This window comes from Strix uralensis, chromosome 26, assembly GCF_047716275.1.
Source record: "Strix uralensis isolate ZFMK-TIS-50842 chromosome 26, bStrUra1, whole genome shotgun sequence".
Lineage (NCBI taxonomy): Eukaryota > Metazoa > Chordata > Aves > Strigiformes > Strigidae > Strix > Strix uralensis.
In genome coordinates, this window is record NC_133997.1 from 153,021 (window position 1) to 167,201 (window position 14,181).

The 14,181-nt window shown below is 51.3% G+C and overlaps 1 protein-coding gene across 20 annotated transcripts in view; it reads right to left on the reverse strand.

The window, feature by feature from the left end:
• Window positions 1-14,181, reverse strand: part of C2CD2L (C2CD2 like) — a 34,051-nt gene that overhangs the window by 19,001 nt on the left and 869 nt on the right. For 17 of the 20 annotated variants that reach the window (XM_074851109.1, XM_074851104.1, XM_074851110.1 and 14 more), the window contains exons 1-9: window positions 13,543-13,867; window positions 7,239-7,334; window positions 6,627-6,746; window positions 4,085-4,195; window positions 3,103-3,216; window positions 2,356-2,473; window positions 2,096-2,219; window positions 860-924; window positions 127-254 (exon numbers count right to left, since the gene is read on the reverse strand). In XM_074851109.1, coding sequence (XP_074707210.1) covers window positions 127-254; window positions 860-924; window positions 2,096-2,219; window positions 2,356-2,473; window positions 3,103-3,216; window positions 4,085-4,195; window positions 6,627-6,746; window positions 7,239-7,334; window positions 13,543-13,791 — 1,125 coding nt within the window. In that variant the 5' untranslated portion in view covers window positions 13,792-13,867. Of the gene's footprint in view, window positions 1-126; window positions 255-859; window positions 925-2,095; window positions 2,220-2,355; window positions 2,474-3,102; window positions 3,217-4,084; window positions 4,196-6,626; window positions 6,747-7,238; window positions 7,335-13,542; window positions 13,870-14,181 lie in introns of those variants that run through there. The other 3 variants (XM_074851113.1, XM_074851115.1, XM_074851116.1) reach the window with 3 other exon arrangements.

The following is a 14,181-nucleotide window of genomic DNA, read 5'->3' on the forward strand; positions in this document are numbered from 1 at the left end:
CCTAAGGGTCTGCCAGTCCCCTGCAACGAGCCCAGGCCCAATCATGCTCATCCCAGCTAGAGGCTCACATCACGAACGCTTCCAAGAGCAGGTGTTTGTGCCGAGCTTACGGAGTTGTGAGCTCACCTCCAATATAATGGTAGCTTCAGCTGCCAGTGACCACCCAGCTCCCGGGACCAGCGAGCAGACCTGTCTCCCAGATGGTTGTTTACCCAAAGAATCGAGCAAAAGCGTGGCATGCGCCAGCAGCACATCTGCGAGAAGGAACAGGAAAACAAAATACACCACATGACCTCAGTACCTCAGACGTGTTCCAGGCAACCTCTGCTTTTGGGAAGCAGCCCAGTGGGCCAACGAAGCAGATCGCCACGACTCCAGCAGCTCCCAGGTTCAAGGGGGGGGGGAGGGGGTGGGCACCGCTCCTCTGCTCCTCTTTACCCATCCAGAAATCAACTCCCTTACAGAGGTGGCCATTGCGTGGCCTCCATCAAAATAGGTGCTGCAGTTAGTCCCTGACCGAGTACAAATGAACAGAGGTAGGAGCCTTCTGCAACGTTCCTCCAATACACAGGGGCAAATCCCCACATGCCTCTTCCCGCTTCTGACTGGAGATGGGCAGACCACAGGAACCTCCTGGGTACCGAAAAGGTCAGAGTAAGAGCGCTTTGCTAAGAACAACGGACTCCAGAGTTACTTCAGGCAGTCAGAGGCTCACATAATGTTGGGCAAGAAAACACCTTTGCAGAGTTCATCACACATCGTACCAACACAGAACTACTGCAGGCTCAAAGCATAGGAAGTCCCTTAGGCAATTTTGTCTCCCCATCTTACAATCCATCTTACAGCTGCCCATACTCACTTCCCCCTCCATCGCTGTTCCCCAGCACCTGTAGCTTCAGCTCTTTACTTCTAGGTCCCAGTTCCCTGTCAAAACACAAAAAGACAGGCTGGCGTTAGGCAATCTTTGCAGAATGGCCACGGAGCAAACGACCCCATTCCGTATCTTCCCTCCCTCACATCTCGACCCCATTCCGTATCTTCCCTCCCTCACATCTCGACCCCATTCCGTATCTTCCCTCCCTCACATCTCGACCCCATTCCGTATCTTCCCTCCCTCACATCTCGACCCCATTCCGTATCTTCCCTCCCTCACATCTCGACCCCATTCCGTATCTTCCCTCCCTCACATCTCGACCCCATTCCGTATCTTCCCTCCCTCACATCTCGACCCCATTCCGTATCTTCCCTCCCTCACATCTCGACCCCATTCCGTATCTTCCCTCCCTCACATCTCGACCCCATTCCGTATCTTCCCTCCCTCACATCTCGACCCCATTCCGTATCTTCCCTCCCTCACATCTCGACCCCATTCCGTATCTTCCCTCCCTCACATCTCGACCCCATTCCGTATCTTCCCTCCCTCACATCTCGACCCCATTCCGTATCTTCCCTCCCTCACATCTCGACCCCATTCCGTATCTTCCCTCCCTCACATCTCGACCCCATTCCGTATCTTCCCTCCCTCACATCTCGACCCCATTCCGTATCTTCCCTCCCTCACATCTCGACCCCATTCCGTATCTTCCCTCCCTCACATCTCGACCCCATTCCGTATCTTCCCTCCCTCACATCTCACGCTCCTCATCATCTTTTCCAAATCACCAGTTCACACGCGCTACTTTGGAGGACGCGACAAGGGGCAGCAAACTACACACAAGAGAACTCTGGTTCGCTTCCTCTGCAGGGCTGCATAAGCTGCCAGGGGAAGTTGAGGGGGCAACCCATCCAGAAGGCCAAGATTTACGCTCCAGGCCTTGCACACCTGCCGCTCCCATGCATCCCCCGTGATCGGTGCTTCTGCCCGTACAGTTAAAACACAGAGAGTCCAGAGGAGCGGGAAATACGTACGCGTGCCAGGGCCAGTCGATGGAATCGGCAGCTCGTCACACAGGCAACGCAAACACATGCCACCCTACAGCGCAGACTTCACCTCTGCGCCGTCTGCATCAATTAATTATGACAGCACAGTAACAACACCCAGAGACCACATCAGTCTGCCTCTGCCGTGCCAGCTGGAAGGAGGGCAGGCACTTACAGAAAGAGCTCCTCAGTCCACTCCAGCTCTGCTGCAGCACCGGCACCACCAGCTGTCACCGGCCTCGTCCACTTCTGCTGTGGGGGGCTGTCTAGCTCTGCCACGCAGCGTACCTCCCCAACTCCTGCAAGACAGACGAGGCAGCGGCTTGGTGGATGCACACCCCTCTTTTCCATTCAAACCCACTCAAAACATCCACTTGCTCCAATCTGGCCACGCACGTGTTCTCCCCTGCAGATGAGCAATGTTTTCACGCTTACCTCCCTTCCCCTGACAGGCCAAGTTCAACACTCGAAGATTCCGGAGCAACAGCTTAGAACCCAGAGGGGCCACTGCTACTCCAGACAGGGACTCTCGAGTCAACTTATTGCTGGGTACCTGAGGAATGACAAGAGCAAGACCAACAACTTTTATCGTTCGCACACCAGCGGGCAGTAGCGAGATGTTCATCTTTGCATCTACTAAGTAGCCCCTTGCACCAACACAGGCCAATACCCGCAGAGCTATCGAGAGATGCTGCAGATTCCCTGAGCTACTGACCTCCGGTGGCCCCCCCCGCTTGTTATTTCAGATGAGAAACTTCAGGCAGACAGGAGAAGAGACAGACACGAACAAGCTTGCTGGCTGCCAAACGAACAGCTGAAGACAACAAACCATGGCCCATTCCTGACTGTAAAGGCTGCCCTGGAGGGAGCCTCGGTGTTCCGAGCAACGGAGAGACTGCCAAAACAGAGACGCGCCTTGGGCGGTCCAGCTCCGCCTCAACACAGCCGGCACTCAGCGTTCAGGAAACAAGCTACAAACAGAGCTGTCCTTCGGACCAGTTTCCAATTATCCCTAGTCCCCATGCCGTAGTACCCCAGACTCTTACAACGGCGCAAGCCAGGATGTGGCCGTCGCCCAGGAACGAGTCTTAACCCTCAGATTCCTGCCCGAGTCACAGCCCTCAGAAGCATGCCGGGGCGCAGCATTTGAGGCACAAGAACAACACGGAGCGAGCGCCTTACCGCACCGGCTCCGACGGTGCAGGCCTTCAGATTCACCATCATGGCTGGCTGCGTGCTGACAATGGTGTCCTCGATCAGATCCTTTATGGTGGACAGATCCACTCTCCCTTCATTCTTCTCTCCGCAAATCAGGAGAGAATGCAGGAAAGTCATAATGAGGCAGACACATTTTCTCCTTATACAGCTCCAACTGCCTCTCAAGCCTCTAAGACGCTACACAGTCCTTCTCCCAGTAATAACCTCCCATATCCCATACTGGCTCTCCCCAGTGCTTAAAGATTCCGTTTAACAGCTGCAGGCAAATGCAAGTGGTCTAAATGAGAGAAACTAAGCCTCTACATCTGTGGTCTACCCATTGCAAATTTTGACAATACACCTTTTACAGTTCATCACCTCCTCACCACCTCGTGAGACAGTACTACTGCACTTTTGTGAGAACAGCCAAATTCCTACATCTACTCAGGAAAAAGCAACGAGACCGTCAGTAAAACGAACCAACCAACCTATTTGGATCACAGAAGTGTAAGCACGCTGACATTCAGCTCGTTAAACCTCTAATACCCACACTAATCTCTCAAAAAAACCCAAACAAACAAACCAAACCAACCAACCAACAACAAAAACCCCAAAATCACCCCAAAGCCAACCCAGCTCATTTCGCAGCTCTACACCGGGCAATGGCAGGAGGACCTGCACAGACAGAAAACCTTTATTGCTGCGCACTCTCCCATTCAGCTGCTACACCAGCCTCGGAAAACAGGCCTCGGTACTGCTTCAGCCCTCTTGAGGATGTGCCGTTTGGACGGAGCCAAGCCAGTACCGATGCCAGGGCAAAAGAATCCCCTCCCTCGCCCTAAACAGCCACGACAGTGAGTTGCCAACCTCTCCCCCTCCACAGCGGCCTTCCTCCCGGCTTGGCGCCATTTCTGCCCCTCCCGTCCTTCCTCCACTCCAGTCCAGCCTCCTGCTGTCGACCACTCACCTCGCAAAGTTGAAGTCTCGGAAGAACCGAAAGGTTCAAGTCTGGTCTGTCCTTGAACGTCCACGACACCAGGAGACCTTCGTTCTGTATCTCTTCCAAGCGGATCTCCACCTGGCCCAGAACAAAAACGCACAGTCAGGAACAGTTTCTGTTTCTGTGAGGTGTTTTTTGCCCTGCTTCAAATTCAGCAACTGAAAGGCCCTCATACCAGTGCGACAATAAGAGACAGAACGTAAGAACACAAGCGATCCTTGGCTTATGGGAAGAAGCAGCTGCAGAAGCCTCATTGCTCCGCAGTCAGATCCAGCTTCCTTGCTGCCTTTGGACACCCAGGCACCATCAGAAACAAAAAAGGTAGGTTCTTTCTGTGGCCAAAGAAAAAGCCCGCAGGACAATCCAAAAGTGTGAGTTAGGCACCGACATGGAATATTTACTGAGCTACGCCAATTAACCACTGCCAAAAGAAGAAAGATGGCCCCACCTAAAGTGTGACGAGATGGAAGTGGAGCACAAGGAAGGTCTCAGGAGGCATCATGACTGGGAGAAGAAACGTTCCGAGAGGGCCAGAGAGACAGAAAAAGGATTGGAGACATGACGAATAAATCCAGAGGGGATCTGAACTGAGTAAACTTGTCATCAGAGGGACAGGGAATGAATAGAGGCACGGCTAGAGGGAAGAGAACAGAATGACTGGGCTGGGCCACAGATATGGACTCAGGAAGTCCTCTGAGGGAATGAGAGGGATGTGAGATCCGCTACAGTCTGCTAAGGGCAACCTCAAAGGCATTGATAGGCATTGTGACACCGTTAGAAGGGTCCCGATTGGGCCAAAGACACCAAAGAAGTCTCAGGGATGCAAGGAAGCCTGGAGGGCATTTGAATAGAGTACAGATGTCCTCAGGAGGCCAGGGACCAAATGGAGACACCCTAGATGGCAGAGAGGACAGTAAGAATGCTCTGAGGCGCCAACCAACCCAAGGACAGATTTCAGAGAGAACAAGCGTGGCCATTTTTAAGTTAGTGATGTGTCTCTAGGAGATCATCCTCAGACTGAAAACTCATCCAAGTTACCAACAGTCTGCAACAACAAAGCAGGCCATCCCATAGTTCAGTTGAAAAGTCACACACCCATACACCCGAAAGGAATCGTTAATGCAACGGACAGAAACAGAACCAGACTGGAAGAACTCCCGACCCCATATCTCTAGTAAAAACATGGGAGTGAAATTTAACATAGTTTTAAAGTAATGGACAGACTGACATTTGTTTACCACAAACACAGAAGGTCATCAGTCCAAAGCGACAGATCTGGGACAGGGTAGCCAGGTAAGTAACCAACGAGAGGTGTGTAAGAGAGGCAAGGCACATTTGGGAATACAATACTTGAAGTCTTCTGACCAACGGGCATACGGTAACCTTACCGGCATTTCACAATGCAGCAGCAAGACCTCAATTACAATACCACACGCAATTCTCTACGAGAACGATCGACTCAAAACTTCAGCAGGAGTGAACGAGGAGACCTAGAAAATGCCAGCGAGTAGAGAAGCAATTTGATGAGATGTGGCAAAGGCCAGCCGGCTCCCAGAGACTACGCAAAGATGAAAAGCGACCACAGTTGCCACCCACAACTAGATCAGCAGCAGGCATGCTAAACGTCAAGGAGAGAGAGAGAGAGACAGAGAGAAGCTATTTAAACGACCGCAGAACGGAGGCACAAAACCAAACCAGGACGATCTGATAAACGTAGGTTGACAATTTTAAGAAAGCTTCTGAGAGCGAAGGGGCTGTAGAACAACCTTCGAACTACAGTACCTGCAATAGCATGGGATCAGCTTCTGCCACCACAGAGTTACTTCTAATTTTGCCACCTCTCCCTACAGGACAAGCAAGCCCGCGGTCTCCAAGCAAGATACCCGCCTCCAGCATTGACCCCTTCTTCATGATGGGAACAAAATCACATTCCGGAGAAGCGAATCCAGCCAGAAGATGACTACAGAGTTACCACCCATTGCGATTTCCCAGAGCTTCTGTTCTGGAAGAAGCATCTCCCATGTTCAACACACAGGAAAAATCTGTGTCACTTTCTTGTAAAATGTATTAAGGGAAGCACTGACAAGCAAACCGCTCCTCACCCTGGATTTTTTTTCAATCCAACAACCAGGACGACACCGTAATTGTACATACACGCAGGACGCATCTTTCCCTATCCATTGTGTCGCAACAGGAATCGAACTCTGTCGACCCTTCGCTTCTTAAACGCCCGCTTAAGAACACAGTACAGAATGCTGCCCCGTCTCAAATCTCTCTGGATTTTGTTACTGCTACGTTAGGTAGCCAAGATCTACAGAACGAGCCTCAGAAAATGGGACTCAGCACACAGATGGGGAATATCTGCTGCTTTGCCCAACGTCAGCGACAGCACGCCACCTCTTTCGGCACGACGAGGCCTTTATTTGCACTAAATGGGATCCTCCTTCCTCGATCAGCGTGGAGCTGGGTGAAAGAACAAGTTCAACGGCGAACTTTTTACAACCATTACCTGAGCCTGCAGCACAGCCAAAGTGACGTGATAGGTGTCCACAGAAACAGCAGCTGGGGACTGCTGAGTAACGGAGACAGGGAATTTCACAGCTTCAGCTGACAGATGGCAGTTTAGCACCTAGAGACATAAGGAAGGAGATGAGTTTATATCCTTGGCAAGGCAGCCATGCGACAGCAAAACCTCTAAAAGTGACAGACACGGTCGACCCGTCGCAGCAGGAAAGAAACATCAGCTGTAGTCCCAGAGACAGTTCCACACCGCAAACCTGTCGCTTCAGACTCTCCTACGTGAGACAGTAAAGACGTCTCAGTGACAGGAGCTCTCTTCTCCTCTCCACCGTAGGATCCCAATGTTCAGGCTCAGCATCCATATGCCCCAGCTCCACCAACACATCTCCCACCGAGGCTCTCCCAGAGCTCACCGCCACGCAGCCCCAGAGCCGCGAGCTCACAAGCCCATCGACAGGCCTCCAAACTCAATAACAGACCTCGCCCAAAACTTCCCCAGTTCCACCATCCCCACCACACAGGCCTCTGCAATCTCCACAGAACACACCATCGGTCGACAGAGAAACCCCACACCGTACAATTCAGAGCAGCAGAGCCTTACCATGCTGTGGTCTGACTGTCCCTTGCACGTCACGCAACTTATATTTGCGGCTGGCGGTAACTGAGGACCCTCTTCAAATGTGATCTGTACCGAACTCTATGAAAAGAGAGCTCTGTTAGTTCCCAGTGGTCAAGGTATCCCAGATTGTTTCAAAGACAATGAACAATCCAACACGAGGCCCCAGAGACACTCCAGTCCATTTCCATCAATCCAGCCTGCACACAGAACCGTCGCACACTGCAATTCTACCCACCTAGTCAAGGCTTAGACTCACAAACGCTACATTAATTTCAGACATTTGAGCTCCAAATGAGAATGGAAAATTGTTCTGGATAGCAGACAAAGTCAAGTGTGTTCACCCTTTTTCACTGCAGAAGCTTCGTCATTTCTTCTCTCTCTGCTCTGGGCTAATACTGCCCCAAGTAAAAGAAACAAAAACATCTACAGCAACAAAATCCACCCTCAGCATACGGTACATCAGCTCCTCTGCTTGATTTGTTCCCTTCTTCCACCATCTCCAGGTTTATTAGAGTATAAGAGAGTGGGGGTGGAGTCAGATCGGGAGCAGGGAAGGAGACGCTGTCAGTCACGACAAGCGCTAGCAGGCCTCGCGTCGCTTCCCTTGACTGGATGCAAGATTAATTTCATGGGAGACAGGGACTGGGGGGTAGGGGGCTGCAGGGGAATGCTTTTTATGGCCTTTTAGTGCATTTTCAATGATGGAATCATCATCGGTTCTAAACCAAGGTTTACTTGAAAATGACAGCGCACGGCAAAAAAGAAGACATAGCTTCTCCTTCAAGATCTCAGCACACAGCAGGACTATCCTTTACACAACTTAAATACGAAAACAAAACCGAAAAGCCTAATGCACACCCAGCCCAGAACAAGTCTCCTGTTCTGTGGTCTTTGAAAGCTGTGCATGGACTACACGGAGAAGACTCATAGTCGACCTGAGGCTGACTTCACCTAATCGCACTGAACTTTTAAGAGACCAGAGCAGTATTGTCTTATAAAAAATTTTTCAAGTACAGTTAGCACTTTCATATTATTATTAAGTCCCTACTCTCCTCTCACTTGGCAGCCCCCCAGATCGCTTCAAAACTTAATTCCTCAGAGCACACAATGACAAGTTACTCAGAGTTGCGATACACTATTAAAGTTGCAACAACCAAGACAAAAATGGTCTTACTTCTTTTTCTACCAGTACAGTCTCCTGATGCTACAGGATGTAACGTGACAGTCCTCGTATAAGTCAGCAAAGAGCTCCTCAGCAGAATGCATCTCGTACAAACTCAGTACCGAAGCACTAGCCAAATGACAAAATGCTAGTTTTCAGTTGTTTTATTGCCTGACAAAGAGATACCTCAAAAACAACTGTGTTACAAAGGACAGTTGCAAGTCTAGGCCAAACGTTGCAACGCAGTAACTTCCTATATGGATTGCAAAGTTTAGATGCGACCGAAATCATTACGTAAATAGTTATCTTGAACTGCAATAACGTATCTCCACGGCTTTGCGAGTGTTACTTGGATTCCGGGTCTACACCGAGTCTTCCACCTCTATCCCCAGTCAAAGTCTGTGCCGTTTCTTCCCCATGTCCAAAAGAATTTCCGCATCTTAATTCCAAGGCTCAAGGAGAAAATGCTAGCCAAAATATCATTGTTATATCTTTCCCAGTTGGACATGATTGGTCACTTTATTCCATTTTATCGGGGGGGGGGGGGGGATGGCGAGTGCTGCAATTCTGTGGGTCAAAAGCAAGGTGTGAGCAGGAATGGGATGCTCAAGGGGCAGGGCAAGAAGATCTTCCAAATCAAAGCATTTTTCCCCGTTAAACATACGTAAGCACAGCTCTAGGTAACTCCCAATCTAATCCAGAATCCCATGTAAGACACAGCCCACCAGGATAACCACCGGGCGGGGCCCAGCTTCACAGAATCACAGAATCACCTAGGTTGGAAAGGACCTTGAAGATCATCTAGTCCAACCATTAACCTAGCACTGACAGTTCCCAACTACACCATATCCCTAAGTGCTATGTCAACCCTACTCTTAAACACCTCCAGGGACGGGGACTCCACCACCTCCCTGGGCAGCCCATTCCAACGCCTAACAACCCGTTCTGTAAAGAAAAACTTCCTAATACCTAGTCTAACTTCCTAATATCTAGTCTATCTTCAGCGAACAGCTTTTAGACTCAGCAACTCACTGCAGCAATACCGCTTTCTGAGGAGACGTGCTCCAGAAGAGGAGCGACTGCAGCAGAAGCGAAAGCGTGGCCCTCCAGCGGCCTCCGTGTCATTTCAGCCATCGGCTAATCTTCATCTTACAGGAGTTCTACGTTCTGGAACTTTGAAATTCAGGTCATTTTGTGAGAATCTGACAAAATCAGCGCATAACTGAAGAACACTGTATCAGATACGGGCAACCGCTGACACTCAACCACCGTGACCCCGGCCTTCTGGCAAGAGGGGCATGGAAGGAGAGGGTGCGTTTCTACAGGGGAAGACACTACACAAATGTTCTCACTTCTGTTCAGTGCCCTGCTGAGTCCTCTCTCCAAAGAGGGAGGGCCTCTGCCTGCACGTGCTCTGTCCCAGAGCACAGCCCTCACCTTTCCTGTCAGGACTCAAAAAGAGAAGAAACGGTTGCCATGGCTTGCCGTATGCGAGCCGCCGTACCGAGCCACCCACCGGGGAGCTGCTAAGCGCCACTCACGGCAGTGGGTCCCCTCAATACAACATGTATCGTATCACAACAAACTTACTTTCAATCACAAAGGAAAGAGCTGGCTTTGAGGGTTCAATATCAGCAGGATCTGCAGGGTTTCGGCTACTGTAGGATAAATCACCCGAGCGTATCCTGACGCTCGGAAGTTTTCCGCAGCAAAAAGGACACCTTTTTCAGGATGCAAATCTCGGGTTCAACGCTGTACCTGGCTATTTGCATGACCGGAGGAAGGCGAGAGGAGGAGGGAGGGAGAAAGGAACAGAGGCAGGCAGAAGGAAGAACTTTAGCAGCTGGCACACTAAACACCAGATCAAGTTTCTCAGGTCTTACCCAGCGTAACTACCTAGAGCATAATCTTACAGTATATAATCTAGTCTCATTTAGTTCCAAGACAAAAGATTCAGCTCCAATAGCCTGCAGCAGGTAGTCCCACAGTCACCTCACACTGCACCACCCTCTCCTTCTTCTTGTACCCCATCCTGCAAGATCAAGAACATAGTCCAGTTAGTACTCGTTAGGCTACTACTCATAATCAGTCCTACATTGTCTCAGAGTCAGCCCCACACTAAGGGGCTGTTTTCTAACTCTCTTAGAGTACAAAGGTGGCTTCTGAACTCATTCCAAGTAACCAGTACAAGAAATGGGACATGAACACAACAGGGCCAGTTGATTTTTTTTTTTTCTCTCCTCCTCTATCAAAACTTCTTACCCTGTTTTGGAATGGGCATCTTAGCATGGCAATGGGCAATCGATGACAAGAAAGGAAATTTTAAAAGACAAAGAATCACCAGAGAAGGAATGGCCAAATGCACAAAACCAGGCACAGCTTATGGTTTGACAGTTACCTTGATCTTTATCCCTGTGTCTGGCAGATCAACCGCACCTTTCTGCAAAGGCCCGTTTTTTCCACAAACCTCTTGGGAACAGAGCACTCAATCTCTGGAAAACTCAGAGGATAAGCTCACACTAAAACCAACAAACAACTTTGAATAATCTGTCCTTTGACACCATCAGAGCCTGGACAGGGATACAAACATCCATTCCCATTTTCAAACATTAGCCATCTAGATCTAAGGCAAGAAAGACAGACCAGTTCCCGCTCCGCTGTCAAAGGACCATTTCACTTATCGCAAGTAGCAGTGAAGGAGAAACTATGCCGAATCAGTCTAACGTTCAGTGAGTCAATCTAAGAAGGCAAAGGAGGAAGTAAGAAGTCATGCCACGCATGGAGCAGAGAGAACTTCAGGTGGAAAAGCAAAGGACTGCACACAATGGAACAAAATTTTTAAAATGCTTTCTTCAAAAGGAAAGCAATAAAAACTAGCTGGAGAGCATCAGTGAGGCAGGTCCAATGAACCCTGTCCATCCAAAACAGTGGCAAGAAGCAACAACCGGCTCCACAGGCGGGGTCTCCGACACACCTCCAAATAGGAAGACACAACATTCGTAAGACAAGTGTTAAGAAAGGTAACGTTCGGAACAAGTCCGTTCCCTGATCCATCTGTAACAGGCAGAAGATATAATTTAACAGGCAAAAACATCAGACAGGTAACAGGAGTGCACAATCCTAAGCAGACAGCCCATCCGCACTGACACTCACACAGTACTTGCGGAGGCCAATTCTATAGATTTCTTACAAACTTACTTCCAGACGTGCTGCTCTTTCAAGTAGTAATGCGCAACAGTCTCACCTCGTAGGAGTGACAGACGACAAAGTCTCTCAGAAAACTTACCGTTCCCACACAGCCGACACACGGGGTACTGGGACTGGGTAGTACCAGCTACAGCTTCCTTTACAAAACCTGTAACAGCCTCTGCTCTAAATCCACGTTACCTGCTGACTTCATACATCCTTTCAAAAGGAGTGGCGGACAGTATTTTTAAATATTCTCTGCCCTACGGTGCATGACAGCAGTAAAACAAAAACATGCCCGGTCCGAGGACGGAAGAGGAACACAAAGGTGGCTCATTATGTGCAAATATCCCATTTGGATCATTTTGCACTTCCTAATGCCAGAAGGCAACCATCCTCTGAAAATAATCACAGCCCTCGCTCTGCACTTTGAAATAGATCATTTGATGAAATCCTTTCAAGAAAGCTTCTGTTCTGCTACAACTGAGGGCTAGAGAACTTCATGAACACCGCGCTTGACCTTCGTGCGCCATTCAGATTTGTTCCTTCTTGTTCCTTCCCACTTACTTTCCAGCATCGCTGCTCAACAAGCTTTATTAACCCTTCTGCTCTCAAGATGCCAGAAAACACTATCTACGTTAAGCAGGAAAACAAAAGGCCAAAATTGAACCGCCCTGTAGTCACTGATGAAGTTAAGCCCTCCTTAGGGCAACCTGCAGAGGACACTCATTCAGGTTCTGCAGCCTTTATTCAAAGGGCTGTATCGCAGGAGTGCAACTTTCACACCTTGTAACTGAAAAGGACTTCCTTGTAAAGAGACAGGCACTGCACAGGTGACACGCAACAAAAGCAAGCGTTTCTTCCTAAGTCGCCTTCCTCAAAGATCCAATTTCTTCATCTCATCCCAGCAAGTTATTATCAAGGGATTACACTGAGGCAAAGTAAAATACAGAGAAATGAAGAGCTACAGAAGATATGCTGGACAAACGGCCATGCAAACCTTCCCAAAGGAGCCAAAGTCACGACATTACCTACAAGCTTAGACTTTACAAAGCCTATTATGTTGATACAACCAGCAACAGTTGGGTCAGGGGGAGCGATAATTTCTCATTCCTCCCCACCTTCACCAATCACCTGATTTTTTCCACCTGGTCATGCTGCAGTAAGAGATCTGCTTTTCTGTCCTGCCTCTAGTGTGGAATTTAACTCACTTTGTCAAAAGGAAAGGGACTTCTCCATTCTTGCTGGAAAACTCAAATGCAAATTCACGTCGCATTCTTCAAGACTTTGATTTCATTTTCTTCAAACACATTAGCTTCACGCTAATCTTTTTTAGCCCTTGATTTTCCCATGCAACTTAACAGAAAGGCTCCCGATTCCCATTCACACAACAGAAAAAACGGAGACTACGACAGGCTTTGGACCGTAACCTGTGGGCAAAAGCCGCTGCCTTGCAGGTAACACGCTACTGTGTAGCCACTTCCCTACGGAATCAGCGAGGCACGTTCTCCTTCATGAACTTCAAAACTACGGATCAAGACAAGGGTAATGCTGGGAGATTAAAGGGAACAAACACCAGAAAATTCGCAAGAGGTTGCTGTGGAAACCTCAAAGTGGCTGCATCAGCCGGTTTCATCAGACCTGCCTCGGGCTCCGGCCCCACGCCGTGTCAGTGCTGCCCAACACCCCCCCCTCGGTGCTTTTACCAAGCCGCGCACTCGCGTGTAGTTACGCTCCGGCCCACGGGGCCGGCGCAGAGCAGCTCCGGCAGCGACCCTGGCTCGCCGTGCGCCGGCGGCTCCCTCCGGCCCGGGCCTCGCAGCCCGCGACAGCGCCCGGCCGGGCCGGGGAAGCTCCCCCGGCGACCGAGGACAAAGGGCGGGCGGCCCCGCCCGCCCAGACGCCGCCGCCCCCCCCCCCCCCCCAGCCCCGCCGTACCCCGTGCCGGCGCGCCTGGCTGTTGAGAGCTCGCACCCAGGCCCGCTGCCACTGCTCCCGCAGGGCCCGGAGAGCGAGCAGCGCGGCGAGCAGCGCCCGGGCCCCGGCCTCCTCCGCCGCCGCCGTCCCGCGCCGCCGCGGCGCCCGCAGGGCCGCCGACCGCCAGTACTGCAGCAGCCAGGCCGCGACGGTGAGCAGCGAGGCGGCGAAGAGCAGCACGAGCGCGGCCCAGCCCGGATCGGGCCCCATGGTGCCGCGTACACCGACTCACGGCGGGCCGGCGGGCATGGCGGGCCCGCCCGGCCCCGGCGCTGTGGCGCCGGCCCAGCCCCTGCCACCTCCCACCGAGGGAGGGGAGGGCAGGGGAGGGGAGAGCAGGGGAAGGGAAGGGAAGGGAAGGGAAGGGAGGCCGCACCGCCGCCCTCCCCGCGGCGCACGTGGGCCCGGTGCCGCGCGCCGCCGCAGCCTGAGCCCGCGTGCGCAAACCGCCGCCCCGCCCCGCCGGCGCGCGCCGCTTACCGGCCCGTTCTCCGCCCCCCCCGGCGCTGCGCATAGGGAACGTCCGCCCGCCCGCCCCGGCCACCTCGTAGCTGCCGCCGCCATCCTTCTCTTCGGCGGGCTGCAGTAGCGGCGCACCGC